This window comes from Eurypyga helias, unplaced genomic scaffold (genome assembly GCF_000690775.1).
Source record: "Eurypyga helias isolate BGI_N326 unplaced genomic scaffold, ASM69077v1 scaffold7012, whole genome shotgun sequence".
Lineage (NCBI taxonomy): Eukaryota > Metazoa > Chordata > Aves > Eurypygiformes > Eurypygidae > Eurypyga > Eurypyga helias.
In genome coordinates this window covers 185-15,000 of record NW_010236551.1, presented here as the reverse complement: position 1 = coordinate 15,000, position 14,816 = coordinate 185, and the positions used below count along the sequence as shown (strand labels likewise).

The 14,816-nt window shown below is 40.2% G+C and overlaps 1 protein-coding gene across 1 annotated transcript in view; it reads left to right on the top strand.

Annotated features, from left to right (window-relative positions):
• ELP4 (elongator acetyltransferase complex subunit 4) overlaps positions 1-14,438 on the top strand; it is a 130,637-nt gene extending 116,199 nt beyond the window's left edge. The window contains exon 9 of the mRNA XM_010147123.1: positions 14,307-14,438. Within this exon, the coding sequence (XP_010145425.1) occupies positions 14,307-14,438 (132 nt within the window). The remainder of the gene's footprint in view (positions 1-14,306) is intronic.
• Positions 14,439-14,816: the final 378 nt, after the last annotated feature.

The window sequence follows — 14,816 nt, the reverse complement described above, 5'->3', positions numbered from 1 at the left end:
ATTTCAGAAAGTCTTATCGTCCTTATCATTCTGTTATGAAGATTGCTAAATCTGTGAGATTCAGTGAGCTTATAAAGAGGATGATTTAATGGGTGAGTGTTCTCAGGTAAAAAGGACCATATAGGACACCAGATATTCCCAGGTATAGCGCTGTTTGTCAATCAGTACGAAATAGCTGCTGTAATCGTGATGGCTGTATACTAACTAATAATCAAACACAGTCCCCAAAATTTATTCTGATTTTGGCAATAGAGTGCTTCCTAAGTGGTACAGCTTTAGTAAAGCCATAGAAACATTTCTCCTGAATTCACTGGATTGTGTACTACAGTTATTGTTAGTTATTGGAGGTTACCATTAATTGGAGCTGGATTGGATTACCTGGTTTGCTGGGAAAGACAGGCTTATTAGAAAGGTCAGTAATTTATACCACTACAAAAATTCCTTTGTTCAGCCCAAGAATGACCTAGTTTTGCTTTTTCTATCAAACTCAGAGATGCAGAAACTAGGGCAGAAGATACTGATGAGACATTTGCCCAAATAACATTGCTGTTAGGTTTTTAACTGGTTCCTTGAATAAGAACTTAGTTATCAAGCTAAAGTACTGTTGAGTGCGAGACGATGTGCACAAGCACAATAAACTGTTAACGACCAGAAATTCCTATAAAAGTATTAGCTTACAGGTTGGCTTACTTTTCATCTGTATTATTACTGGTGTGCAAATATCTTAAATCGATTGGTTTATGATGTTGAACGAACTCGTTGTCTGGTATTGAGATCGGTTGTAGACGGTGAAAGCGATAGCAAAGAATGAAAAAATACTTTTTTATAATTATAGCAAACCAGACCATTTCATATTCTTCCACTGCATATTTTGAAGTGAAAACCTCTTTGTTTTCTATGTCTCTTGTCAAAAATACGAAGCTTTAATATGTCAGTGCCGTCTATTCAAATGGAAAGAACCATTTAGGGGTTTTTTTTTTCCTTTAGAGCCTCATCTTTTTCCAGTGCTGTAGCTGTTCCCCCTGGCAAGTTCCAGCTACATTCAAAATATTCAAATAAGATCATCTGATGAGGTTGCCTGGTTTCTTAGGTTTTTACCTATTTATAGGAAGAAACGTTTAAATGGTATTTAAAAGAAATAATTATACAGGGAGTACAAGTTTGATTTCTCACTGGTAATTCTTCCCTCCCTCCAACCTGTTTTCATGCTATGGGTCAGGACTTAACAGCTCTCAAGAGTGTCTGGCTGAATAGCAGCAGGCTTCTAAATCTCAAATCAAGTGCTCTTCAAAGCACCTTACTTCTCTTGAGATAAAAACTTGAGGCAGGTTTTTCTATCTGGCCTATTCATCAAGTATAGTCTACTGAATTGTTGACATTTCTAAACACTAAAGGGATTTTAAAGATCTTATTGCTCTAAAGAGACTTACTTGTAGTAGGGAATAAAGAAGTGAAATGAAAAAAATACTGACACATGAAAAGTATAGAACTAAATAACTGCTAGAAACAGCTGAAAGCAAATAACTATAATTTGACGTATAGTTTCTGTACAAAACGCATTTTTGATGTAGGAATCTGCTCAAATGTTCAGGCCCACACACACACACACACTTCCAGATAAATAGTAATGTTTATTTTAATCTCAATTACTCGCAGAAGTCTTGCATTTAATGTGATACTGATTTCTGTCATTCAGATTTAATATATTTGTTTCAGTTTTCACTGTGTCCTACTGTCCTAGATAGAGTCATTTAAAAAGGAATTAGCGTGACCTGTCTTTTAACTTTTCCCCAGCAACTTCTTATTCTGTGCTTAAACTTCCTTTAAAGCCCTGGTTTGCCTAAGGGTCGTCAGCATGACCGCTTGATCCTCGATGCGATTTTTATATTGTTTTGTATAAGAAATATCAATCACTGAGTAAAAATATGCCACGGTATGTTTTCATACTGAAACAGGGTGATCCAACATCATGGGTATTAAATTACACTTCAGTGATTTCTGAAGTCAAAGATTATTTGGTAGTAGTACTACAAAAGGCTTTGTTAGATGGAGTTTTAAATTGTAGCCCTTATGAGTCATGGGGGATTAGTACTGAAAATAAGAGATATTAAAATATGAATTATATAATGCCTACGACTTCAGATGGGAGTTAGAGGAACTGAACATACTTCTACATCAGTGCCAGTTTTCAGGGTGAGGAGACAATGATAGCAAAACAATATGTTTTTTTCCCTCTTCTGGCCTGGTTTTTGCCTTAGCATGGAGCATCTGCCAGTGGCATTTACCCTTGCAGAGCTGAAGTTTCCTTTTGCAAAAAGCTACAAACATAAATAAACTAGCGCTCTGTTTAGCCGCCTCCATTTGTAAACCAGGAATACATTTATCTATCTCAATGATACTTGCTCTTAAAACAGAGATTAGTAATGATAGTTTGCACTTACAAGGGACTTTTTTCTAGCACGGTTTTAAAGTGATTGAATAATTTGTATTGCTCTACACATAATAATCCTGTCAGGCAGACTCAGAAAATACCTGTAGCGAGGAAGAACTTGCCCATGCATGAAAAGCAAAATTTAAAAAAAAAAAAATTAAAAAAAATATTAAAAGCTCCAGAAAATTAGTCTGCTTCAAAAAGCTATTAAATTGTTCCTATCCTTGAAGCTTTACAAATGTGCTAATTGTTGTGTTCTGGTCATGTAATATGTTTCTGCACGAAGTTAAGGCGCTTTCCGGTCGCCAAAGCCCGTGTGCCGTCGGGGGGAGGGACTGGCGCACCGTGTAACACGGGTAATGAATCTTCCCTTAGGGCAGCGCGTGCTCCAGGTCTGAACGCCCAGAAATGCTTCGCAGATGTGCCAGGCTGCCTAGCAATGGAAATTTTCTAATTCTAGCTGACCTAAAAAAGTATGTATACTACGGAGCATGGGGCTACTCCCAGTGTGAAACAACGATGCCCTCCCCGCTAACATTTACATTTTGCCCCCCTACGCACCCCTTCTTCATCACCAGCGACTTGCCAAACCTGTGACACTGGTCTCCTGAAAGAGCAGCATTCAGGGACATTTTGTATGGGAGGTTTGCACTGTGCAGTCGAATGTAAAACAACGCGGCTCGCGCTGTCTTAGGGCTTTCTAGAGCACTGCTGCATGCCTTGAAGAGATTCCGCAGGGAGACACATCGACCATCAGCAGTAACTTGCATGCAAGATAGGTAAGGTGGGCATTTGCATGTATAATTCCATTTTGTGATTGCGTTTGTACTCACAACTTCTGAAAGTGATGTATAGGCGGAAATAAGCATAATCAATGTATACGACATCTAGAAAAACCTCTGAGGCAGCAGTGGAGCAGCTCACAGCTGGGCTGGTCCAGGGTCTCAGAGCAGCTCCCGTTTGCTCCTGTTCTTCTTGGGAAAGCACTTGACTGAACTCTGCATTTCATAAGATCTGCAGAGACTAGATACTTGAAATCAACCTTGTAGGCAGTGTGTATTTTAGCAATAGCTGGCAGAACTGTTCCATTCAGAAGTCTGTCTGCGTTTCTGTTGTCTTTTTTTGGGTTGGTAAATGAGGCATTGAAAGGTGCTTGTAAGGGAGAGTTGCCGGTGTGAGCTACCTGTGGGACCATAACCTTTCTTTGAAGTGCTGAAATCTCTCTGGACAATTTTATCAAGAGACAGGATACATTTAATCAGTTCTTTGTGTTGTTGCGCAAATGGTGATTTTTAAATGGATGTATTAATGAGTTTTCTGAAACATAATCAAATCTTCAAACGGAGACAGAAGCTTGCTTTATTATGTAACTCTAGCAGATAACTTTGGGTGCAAACTCAACTATTTGGTTAGTTTTCCAAATTAGCTGAAATTCTTGAGAGTGACAGTAGCAGTGCAATATGTTGGAGCTCCTAGAACAGATGCTTCTGTCTCTGAGTGCTGTTCCACCCTCCTCCTCACTTACGTAGCTTCTGTTTGTACACACAGTGTCTTGAACACTTCTCAAGCTTCCCAGTAGAGAGACCCAAGTTGTAGAGGAGCGCAGGCATTGCCAGCAACTCTGGAACATTTCCAGCAAGCCATCTGTGGTTTGATACCGAATCCGTTCTCCGTGGCGTGTTGCAATGTCATTCAAAGAAAGAGCAGGAACAGTGGAGGCACTGACTCAATGAGAAGCTTCATGGAGCTGTAGGACTGAATTCCTCTCCTCGACCTTTTACACTCGCAGTTAAGAATTAAGTTTAAGCTAGTTATCCAGGTTTCCTGAATAATGGGCAGAGATGGGCAAGCACTTGCAAGGATGATTCATCTCATCCTAGGTATATAATATAGGTTAGACGGAATGGCTGACTTGCAGACAGCTGCAATTAGCTTGAATGAATCTGTCAGGGAAGAGAATGTGACATTAACATCAGCATCCGTCCAGACTATCCTGAGAAGCCTAGAATTACTCAGACTTGCATCACGGGTCCCACACTCCTCTTACGTAAAGCCAGGGAGGAGAAATGAAGCAAAAAGAACAGATCTACAGGGGCAGTGTTAGTCTGCTTGTTTTGGCTATACATGCCTTCAGACTCGTGAACTGCTGTTTGAATTTAAGAACAGTATTTCCTTTCAGCTTTTAGACAACGTATTCCAACCTCAGCTGTAATGCACCTAGATAATGGATCTCCTCCTGCCCTCCGTCTTTTGCTTTCTTCACTCCACCTTTTCTTCAGCCCCTTGTCACTTAATTTCTTCCCTGTTCTCTTCCACTTGCCTTTCTATGCAGGATACTCTTTCTCGTGAACATTTTTTCGGTGAGGAGGGAAAAAAAGCTTTTGCATTGGTACAGCATTTATATATCATGACAGTTTTCATTGTTCCATCTTTCACTTCTTTTTACCCACTTTGTGAATTCACACAGTTATGTGTAACCACAAGACTGTAAACTCTTCAGGACGGAGACCATCTTTCAGTATGTGCTTGGTAAGAGCTGGATGAGGAAGTATTACCGTAGTATGCTGTGTAAATATTTAGCACAGTTCTGGTTGTAAGATTGCCATGTATTTCTCTGAATTTTGGATCAGATGAGCAGTTGAGCTCATCTACTACTGCTGTAGTTCCTGGATAGTCTATAACCATCACTGATTAATCCAGCCCCCTTTTTAACATGGGGAACTTCTTCATTATGCAAAGGCTACAGGTATAATACGAATCAGGTTTGTTACTTCACATGTGATTTAGAGCACTCCGTGGTGCCAAACACTCAGCATTCTCAAGCATCAGGGAAGGTAAATCTTCTTGATATTTTTATCTTTCCCTTGTGTCTCTTCACATGTAGCAAATTGTCTTAAAGACATCTTGGAGTACTTCTTTGGGATGAAAGCGTTTATTTGGACAATTGTCTGTTGTTTCCTTTCCTGTCACTAAAAAGTAGTGACTAATGCTGTGCATACAAAAACCCACTCGCGTGTTACTGCACCTTCTTCAGCCATCTGAAATCCCCCAGGGATTCATTTTACACAAACACGTATGGAATAGAACCTTAGTGGTCCGAATGATCTCTGAAAGATTTTCACTTTACAACAGCCAGTGTTTAAGTAAGCTGAGTTTTAAATTGAGACTCAGGAATTCAGATTTTAAGTACTTTGCATAGTTTTCTGGGCAGAGAACAGAAACAGTGCCATGTGACACATCCAAACAAATCAGCCCAGTCTGGATTGAATTCTCCTGGATATTATCATATCACTTCTGGAAAGCAGGTACACTGGAAAACTGCACTGAAGAGGCACATATTCAGATTCAGCATTCTGAAGCATAAAACTGCTTCTACAAAATCTGTCACAAAAGGAAGTGGGTTTAGTAATGGTTCTTACTTTTGCCAGGTGTCTTTAAAGTCACTGTTTAAATAATCTCTTTGTAAGTCTTGGAAGCCCACAACACAACATCGCTGTCCTGCAAATGAGACGAAAGTGAGAATTATCCTAGTTTTCTTTTACATTCTGTAAGTGATGGAAAATAAGAGTTTTAGAATTCTGTTCAAGTATTTTAAGTACTATTAGCTATATATAAAAATTACTTTCATATTAGCAATGTGTTCTTTAGCAGACAGACAGGGATATGTAGGTAGAAGTATATTTATCAGCTATTCTTAGTGGAAGTCTTCTCTCAACACCTGATGTTAACAATAATTAATTTTGACGGCTCAGATTATGCTTCAACTTACAAAAAAGAAATAGGAAATACATATGGTAGATGTGCTTATTTTAACATGGGTTGATGTAGCTGTGATTAGTTATAAGTGAATCACAGTTACCTGGAAAGTAGAAAATTTTAGAATGCTCTTTTTAAAAGTCTTTTGTCTTTATAATCAATTTAGCAAATGTATCCATTGCTGTGATTTAAAAATGGCAGTGTAGTATCTGTGAACATAGCAGAAGAAGAAGAAACTGAGCTCGTATCCATTATACAGTAAAATAGTTACCAACTGGTTTCTTTTCTGAATTTGTTAAAATACCGAGGAAACTGTAACGTGAACAGGAGGGTAAGAGTTTCATAGTAAATGAGTTTTAAAATAGTTTGTTTAAGACCTAAATGCAGTTATGGGAGGACAGTTTGGCACCATTCTCTCCACAAGATAAACGTTACCGCTTGTGAGACACTAACCATAGCCAAATTTCAGGACTGTCATATGACTTTTGCCTGACAAGGTTACATGCTGGTTGGCATAACTTTTCTAGTCCTTTTAATGTCTTCAGTGGTAGAGGGCTTACTGTTTTGCTACTGAGAAAGGAACTTAAAATAACTCAAATGGGTTTTTTTAGGGTTTGTGACATTAGTAAAAATTTTATATCTTTTTATGGTAGTATTGTCAGATTTGTGAGTTGCTACAAAGTTATGTCAACGTTAAGTGACATATCACTCCAGTAGACTGCACGTCATATAAAATGTAATTCATTCCATCATAATACGCATATCTGCTGTCTGTCAGTTTGCAAACCTGGCAAGGGGAGAGGCAAAAACTTAGTCACCTCCATGTCAAATATTTGAACAAACTCTTCTCTTTAGAAGAAATTTAGTTTCATACTTTCACCTGTGTTTATGTTACGCCTAAAGCTAATAATTTGGTTTTGGCAAGAAGACCAGTTAGTTACAGTGCTTGATGACGACTTGTTACGAAAGCAGCAAAGTCACTGACTGGCAAGGCTAAGATGCTCCTGAAACATCTCTGTCTCAAGGAGTTTGTAACCATTTGGCAGCTACCTCAGTTCGAAATACAAGGTGCAGCTTGTGGGGACATGAAGTAACCCTGTTCATTTGGGACCTCTTTCCCCACGCAGACAGACATGTTGCAGTGGCCGGGAAGCTGTGGCTCGGGGCATCTCCGAGGATCAGTGCCACACGTTGCCGTTGCACTGAAGGTATACCTGGTGTCCCCGGCAGGCTGGGCTGCTGCTGTGAAATCCTTCCCCCACTGCCCAAATAAGAGAAGCAGAGCAGGTTCAGTGACTGTGGAGTAATTTGGCATCCCTCCACTGGCTCCCTCCTTTCTTAAGGTGTGAGTTGCTTGCTTTCATTTCCACAGGCCTCCATGCCCTGTTCCCTGGCTTGCCTGTGAGAGCTTATTCATGATCACAAAATCTATTTCCAGTCAGGTAACAGTGACAATCGCGTGGTAGGTCAATAATTTTCAAGCAGGTAAAGGGTTCTTCGCTCTGAGTGGAGGTTTTCTAAAGCTGCATTACCAGCCTCCTGCAGATTTCTCCTTAAAATGCACCTTTGTCATGATACCTACAAAAATGCTGAAGTCTTTTGCTAGGCACTATGATAATAGAGATAATTACAAGTGGTTGTAAATGAGGTATTAATAAAAAGACATAGAAGGGAAAACATAATGCAAGGGTGCATCGTACACAGGAGAAGAAACAGTAAGGGGAACTCGGCCTCTGTACCGCGGACGATTCCTGTGCTCTCTTGTGTGGGCTTTCTGGAATGGCAAGTTCTGCTTCAAAGAGAAATAAGTAGGATATAAAACTCCCCAACTAGGAGTCTGCATCTTTCATTTTCCCAGCATTCCTAAAATTCTTCTCCCCACCCCCCTCTTCCCCCTAAACCAAATCCCTTCAGCTTTGGTGACTTCAGCCTTCATGGAGTTGTAGCAAATGGAACTAGAAAGGATCTAGAGAGGTCATTAACCCATCTCCCTGCCCCAAGGCAGGACTGCAGCCCTAATTGACTAATAAGCAATGTTTTGCATCAAAAATGCAAATAAATGGAATTGTAAAGATTTTTTTCTTTTTAAGTGTAATTTTTGGAAGTTTGGGCTCAGTTGCTAAAGCTTCATGTAACTGTTAGCAGAGACACAAGGTTAACTTCAGTGGAATTACTTGAATATATATCGAATTAAGAATTAATTCCCATCTGAACTCCCATCTCTTTTTTTTTTAATGAGATTCAGTGATTTTGCATCAGTCGTGTTATTATTTATTTGTTTGCTAAAAATATAATAATGATTTTGGTGTAATATGAAAAATTATTCTGAGTTTAGATTTTTGCCAATATATGTATATCTGCTTATCTTATTGTTGCTAAACATTTTTTATTGTTGTTTAAAGCATCTTACAGTATTTGTGATTTTAGTACCCCTCAATTAATTTTATGAAATTTTGCTGTATCTTGAGTGTCTTCCACCTTGATTATTTCTGACTATTTTAGCCAGTGTAAAATCGATTTGTACAGACACACATTTCCTCAAATCTGAAAAGTAATCCTATGAACTCTAGTTATTTATACCATGTAGGTGTAATACTGGATTTCACTGGTTGCCTCCACAGTGCTGTGCCAGTAGACTCCTCAGAGAATATAGCATATGGGTATATTTGTATAGCAATCAGCTTTTTAACGTGATCTCTCTAGCTCTTTGTTTAACCTGTCTTTGGTTACTTAGGTTCAGTTATATGATTTTTACTTTATTTTCAACCCTTTCTGTAGTCTGCTAAAGCTTGCGTACTGTTTCTATGCATTTTGTAGCAGGTATAATCAATATCAGTAGAGGTGGTTAGGAAAACTGCTGGTCAATCCTCTTAATACAGAAGAAAAAATAAGCCTTACCTTGGCAAGTCTGTTCTTTATAGTAAGTCTGTAAAACAATTCCTTTGACACAATAAGCTATACTGGCAAAAGCACTTGCTAGTATTTTTGTCTAGTAGGGATTTTGTTGCTTTTAAAAAAAAAAAAAAAAAGCACCCCAACCAAATGTACCAGCCCACTGGAAGTTCCTAGAATAGCTGTGGCTTCAATCTTCACATGCCGGTCCTACAAGGCAGACCAGTGTCAGAAAGCCATCAGTGCTGTCTTTGGTCCTCTGCGCTGGGACTGGACTAACGTGTCCCTTCTAGCCTGTGGTTTTACATATTCTTATCTTCCACTTCTTTTTTTCCCCCCCCCATTGAGAACAAATAAAGTAATTAGAAGTTTTCTTCAGGCAGAGGGAGGAGCAGAAGCAAAGTATGTAATAAGTTTTGTCTGAACTGTTTTCCTTTCGTAATGCATGCCCTAGAGCTGTGTGCTTAGCTGGGTTCAGCGTAATTGTTCCGATCACCACAAAGCCTCCGGGCCCTGCCGAAACAGAGCAGACGGGAAGCACCAGCACTCACATCCTGCCCCTTCCCTGGCTGTGCCTTCTGCAGTAACAGCCCACTTCCTCAGCCAGTCATTTCTTCCTCGAGTGAGCGAAGCTTATAGTCTGGTTCTGAAGATCCTGTTTGAACCTTTCTGACAGCCTGCACGGGTGAAAATAGCGTATGACCATGTAATTAAACACACTACAGTAATTAGCTACAATTAACTTTGCACAAAGGAAGTTTACTCCAGCATTCCCTAGCCTTTACACTGGGAAACTTTACCTTCCTTTGATATAGGCTTGAAGAAATTGTCATGAGGAGGGCGATTATCGGATGGTATTTTCACTTGCATATTTACTTTTGCCAGACTATGACCATTTTGCATTAAAATATTGTTGCCCTGCCAGCTTGCTGTATGCTCCAGAGAGTTTTGTGTTTAGCCACACACTGGAATGTTTTAGTGAAAACCTTCAATTATTTAAAAGAACCAATTAAAATACACAATTTTATATCTAGCATTTATGCCAGGGCTATGGTTTTGCTGTCCTGTGACAATCCACCTCTGTTTGGCGCAGGCACACTCAGTAGTGCCTTATCAGCTTGACCCATTTCCAGGGATGTACCTGCTTTTCCGACTGGGAGGTGAGCTGGTGCCTGTGCTCAGGCACACCCTGGCCCTGGGGCAGAGGAGAGGGGCAGGGGCAGGAAGGGGGAACAGAGCTCAGTGCCGGCAGAAGAAACAAGAGCAGATGAGATGGGAAGAGGAGGACACAATAGGGGATAAGGATGACAAGGGGCTGAGGCAAGGAAGTATGACCTGGCACTGAATTTGGACCTAGGCATGGGAGCAGGGAATGGAATATGGGCATAATGGGCAAGGAGAAGCCAGGACTGGCTGGAGCAGGAACAGAGAGCTCGGAAGCAGAAAGCTGAGACTGGGGAGTGCAGATACCTGGACAAGGGATGGTTTTGTCATAAAGACCAGTTGCAGGATGGGAGGCCTGGGCAGCATGGACTGGGATTGCTGATGTGAGAAAAACGAACCTGATTCTTATCAGACTGATAAGAGAAAGAAAGATTGAAAGGGATGGAGGTCACAGCCTCAGAAATAGCAGAGAAGTCTGGCCACCAGAAAACATTTTGTCCTAAACTGGGACTTTAAATGTGACTGTTCCTTTGTGTTCAGCAAACATCTGTGAAAATGTCTGATCGTTCTGTAATGCTGTGTTCAAAAGGATCACAGCCTATTCACTTACTGCCTTAGTTCAGGTGACTGCAATGTCCCTGTTGGTGCCAAAAATAAAGGCCAGTTGTTTAACCTGCGCGTGGCTGGTTAATGCCACGTGAGCAGCTTCAGTGTGTTTGCGGTTTAAAGTTTAGATTTTTGTTAATGGTGTCAAAATCTTTAATAGGACTGATACTTGCAGGCCTGTTTATATTTTTAAGTGCACACAGAAAAATTAAGGAATGATGCTTTGAAATGCCTCTTCAGGCTTTATTCAGAGACTGTGTGTGCTCTCATTCACACCTTAATGGCATGATAACATTCAGTTGTGTTCAGAGGACCCTAGTGGTGTTTATTCTTCAGAACATGTCTGATTCTGATCTGAGGCTGAATATGGCGTGCATATTGGAAACAATATGTTTCCTGGAGAACCAGCAATTTGTTGTAACGTTGGAAAATTGGGATGATTGAGAGAGCAAGGATTGCAGGAGGGATGGTCTCGGAATTAAGACGATGGAAGGATATCTTGGAAGGTGTGATGTGTCTCTGCCTATACCACTGAGCTTCAATCCAGCATTTTTATTTCTGTACTCTTATTTTGAGTCTCACTTTCCAAGTGCTTTGCTTGGGGTTCTTGAAGAAATACTTAGCGCTCACAGCTGCAAATGAAGTTAGTGTCTGATCATGTGAAACGCTGTACAATGCTAAACATTCTGGAAAAACAAGTCCTAAATGCCTCAGATTGTGTTTCTGAAATTAGTAGATACCTTTTCCTGTGTTTTTTATGTGCCTTAAATTCTCTATCCATAAAATGGAGGTAACTTTGCTGCCTTACCTCACGAGAATATTAGGAAAATAACACAGTTGGTATTTGCGAAGCATTCAAGTGCTATATACGGACATGTGCTATTGAAAAGCCATTCTGTCTTCAGAACAAGGTTGGAATAGTGTACAATAAATACGTCAGAAAAGTTCAGAGTAAACAGTGACGAGAAAGCAAAATGCTGAATAGCCAGTCACTAAATGAGCAGTGTGCATCCTCTTCACTGAATGGGATGGGGAAGTAGAGTTATATGTGTGTGTAATGAAACACTGCATCATGACAAACACATCTGTAAAAGCTTCATTCAGTCCCACCATCCAGTGTCAGGTCTTTAATCTTTACTTTTCCCATCTGAGTCTTTGCAAATGTATGTTGTTCTTTTATATTTATTTTCTGTTTATAACATATGTCAGTGAATGAACATAAGAGGTTCTATGAATGTCAAAGATTTTTTTCCTTTTGGCCACACTTTAAATCCAGGCCAGTGTGTCAGGGTTTATAATTGTTCCCCATTCGTGATGTTGGTTAGTCCCTGCGTAAGATGAGTTTGCTGAGTCTTGGTTCTGTTTGCTCCTTATCACCTTGCTCTGAATCCATTTGGCAGACTTGGCAAAGAGGTCAGTGATTGCAGGAGGAAGACAGCGGTACTACATTTCCCCTGGAGGAAGCTGCCTCTCCCACTCCCCGGTGAGGCCAGAGAGATGCTAATAGCGAGTGGGAGAAGGTTGGATTATTTCACTTTCACTTGTCTATCCGCCTCCCACATACCAGCCACCCTGTACCCTGCTAGCAGAGTACTGTACACTTTTTTGGAAAGAAAATGTGATTGAAAGAGCTGCCGAGTGCTCCTCTCCACCTCCCGACTTTTTCTCATCCTTCATTTTCCAGTGGCTACAGCCCCCCTGTGCTATCCAAGTTGGACATCAGCTCTTGCCTAGCAAACGTTTTTCTCAGCAGACAAACCAGATAGGCAGGTGCCCTAGTTCATGCTGTGTTGATGTGGAAATGCGGCATCATGGACCACAGCTCACATCCACAGCCGTGCTTAGCCTTAGGAGTAAGGGAAGAACTGTAGGTGAAGGATAGCACAGCACTCAGCACAGTGAAATACAAGAGCTGCACAGTCACTAAATAGGGGGGGTGGATTTTCATACGTAAATTGTGCATCATAGGCGATATACTACAAAGAAACACACACATTTCTGCTATTTCGACACTGGGGTATGTCATGTCACCTTGAGCACAGCCTCTCCTATTCCACATGCCTTACTTTATGCATTTCCTTCCCTCAGAGAAAGCAACAACCCAGCAGACGTTATTGTCCCTGCCCTGCCCACAACCAGGAGTGGCCAGTGGTAGGAAGCGCTTTGGAGCACCTCTCAAGTTATGCCTAATTGCACAGTCTCAAAGCCAGCAATGAATTGAACAGTCAGTCCACTGTAAACACAGATATTTCTTATGGTTTTTAACTGAATTCTTATCCTACAAAAGGTGCAGAGGTATCGAATAAAAGGCAGCTGTATTTACGTGTTGTGATAAAAACAAAACCACAGCAATAGCAGAGAATAAGCGAGAGCACAGCCTTCTACGATAGTTTTGCAGCCATTACTGTTATCCTGTTCCCTTCTGAAGCGTGTTTATTCTAAAAGAAGAGCCACGCAGGTTAGCCTTTTCCTAATAAATCTTTCAAGAAATATGCTCCTTCATGATACTAGTTTCATAAATTATTACACTGTGTGGAAGATGCTCAACTGTCCCATCTGACCAGCTTTCAGTACCTCACCGTGTCCAAAAGCAAGCCAGGAATTAATCAAGTAAATTCATTTTCACCTTCCTTTACAAAAGCCAAACGCGGATGTTACGTCTTTTACATCCCTCTAGTGTAAAAGAATCCTCAGAGGGAGAGTTGAAATATTTTTGTCATAGTTGAAAAATAAGGTTTATTCTGCAAGGACTGTGTGCTTGTGGGCAGCCGTGTAACCTGTGTCTCAGTTTCCTCATCTGTAAAATGGACGTGATGTTCCTACAACTCACAAAGGACGGTGAGGTTTGGTTAGCATGTATGAGTGCCTTATACAATTGCAAGCACTATCACTGCTCGGTTTTATTTTAAAATGACAGTAGATTATGAATAAGAAACACTCCAGCAGAATAGTGCTGCAACCAGGGTGAGCTCTCTCCATCCTTTGACCATCACATCATTTATTTTCAGACCCTGTCACTAAATATGCATGTTTGCAATAAAACTGTAATATTGTAATGCCATAGAAATCAAAGGATTTGATATAGGGGCTAACGTACAGGCAAAACATTTGTTTTTCCAGGAAAAGTGCCCACAGCTACAATGACATACCTTGAGCAAATTTGGATTTTGTTTAGAAAATTTTCATGAGGAAATATTTATTCCAATTTACAGAATACAATATATTGAGAACGTACAAAACTCTTTCCAGCTCAGCCTAGAAGGGTGTCTAGGAGATGCTTTATTTGTGTGAGTAAACACGGAGCAGTCAGGAAAAAGACTGCGTTTTGAAACATGTTGTGCAAAATAAATTCTACTGCAATTATTCTTTTTTTTTCCCCCCTCCCTGTTTTTTTTTTTCTCTCTCGCTTTCTCTCTCTCTCCCCATCTCTCTGCCTCCTGAAAACCTCCTGCCACAGCAACTGCATTTGCCTCCAGACCTGTCAGACACAGTGAGCTGCACAAGCAAACAGGATCTGGCAGAATCCGCCAAACTGCTGAGCTCAGGATGTGGTGCTATGGCCATCGGCAAGAAGCACCTGGACTTCTAGTGATTTCTACTTAGCAGCTTCACTCAGATTCATATGACACTCTAATTATGAGTGTTAATGGCTTATATAAATATTTTTCTTAATGATTTGACCCAGCAGTCTTTAAAAATACATGTTATTGTATGGTGCCTTCCTTTTTTTTTTTTTTTAATTCTGGTTTCCTTGTACTAATTTTGGGCTTGTTTGGATTTTGTTTGTCATTAAAGCTTCTGTTATGTTGGGTCTTGCCATTGTTCTGCTTGATTGGAAACATACAGTATTTTGTTCATTTCTTTAAAATATGAAAATTACTCTTAACCTTTTATTTCTAGATTTTTTTTTTTACAATAAAAATAAAGAGATATTTTTCCCTATTGATTTTTTTATATATACACTTGT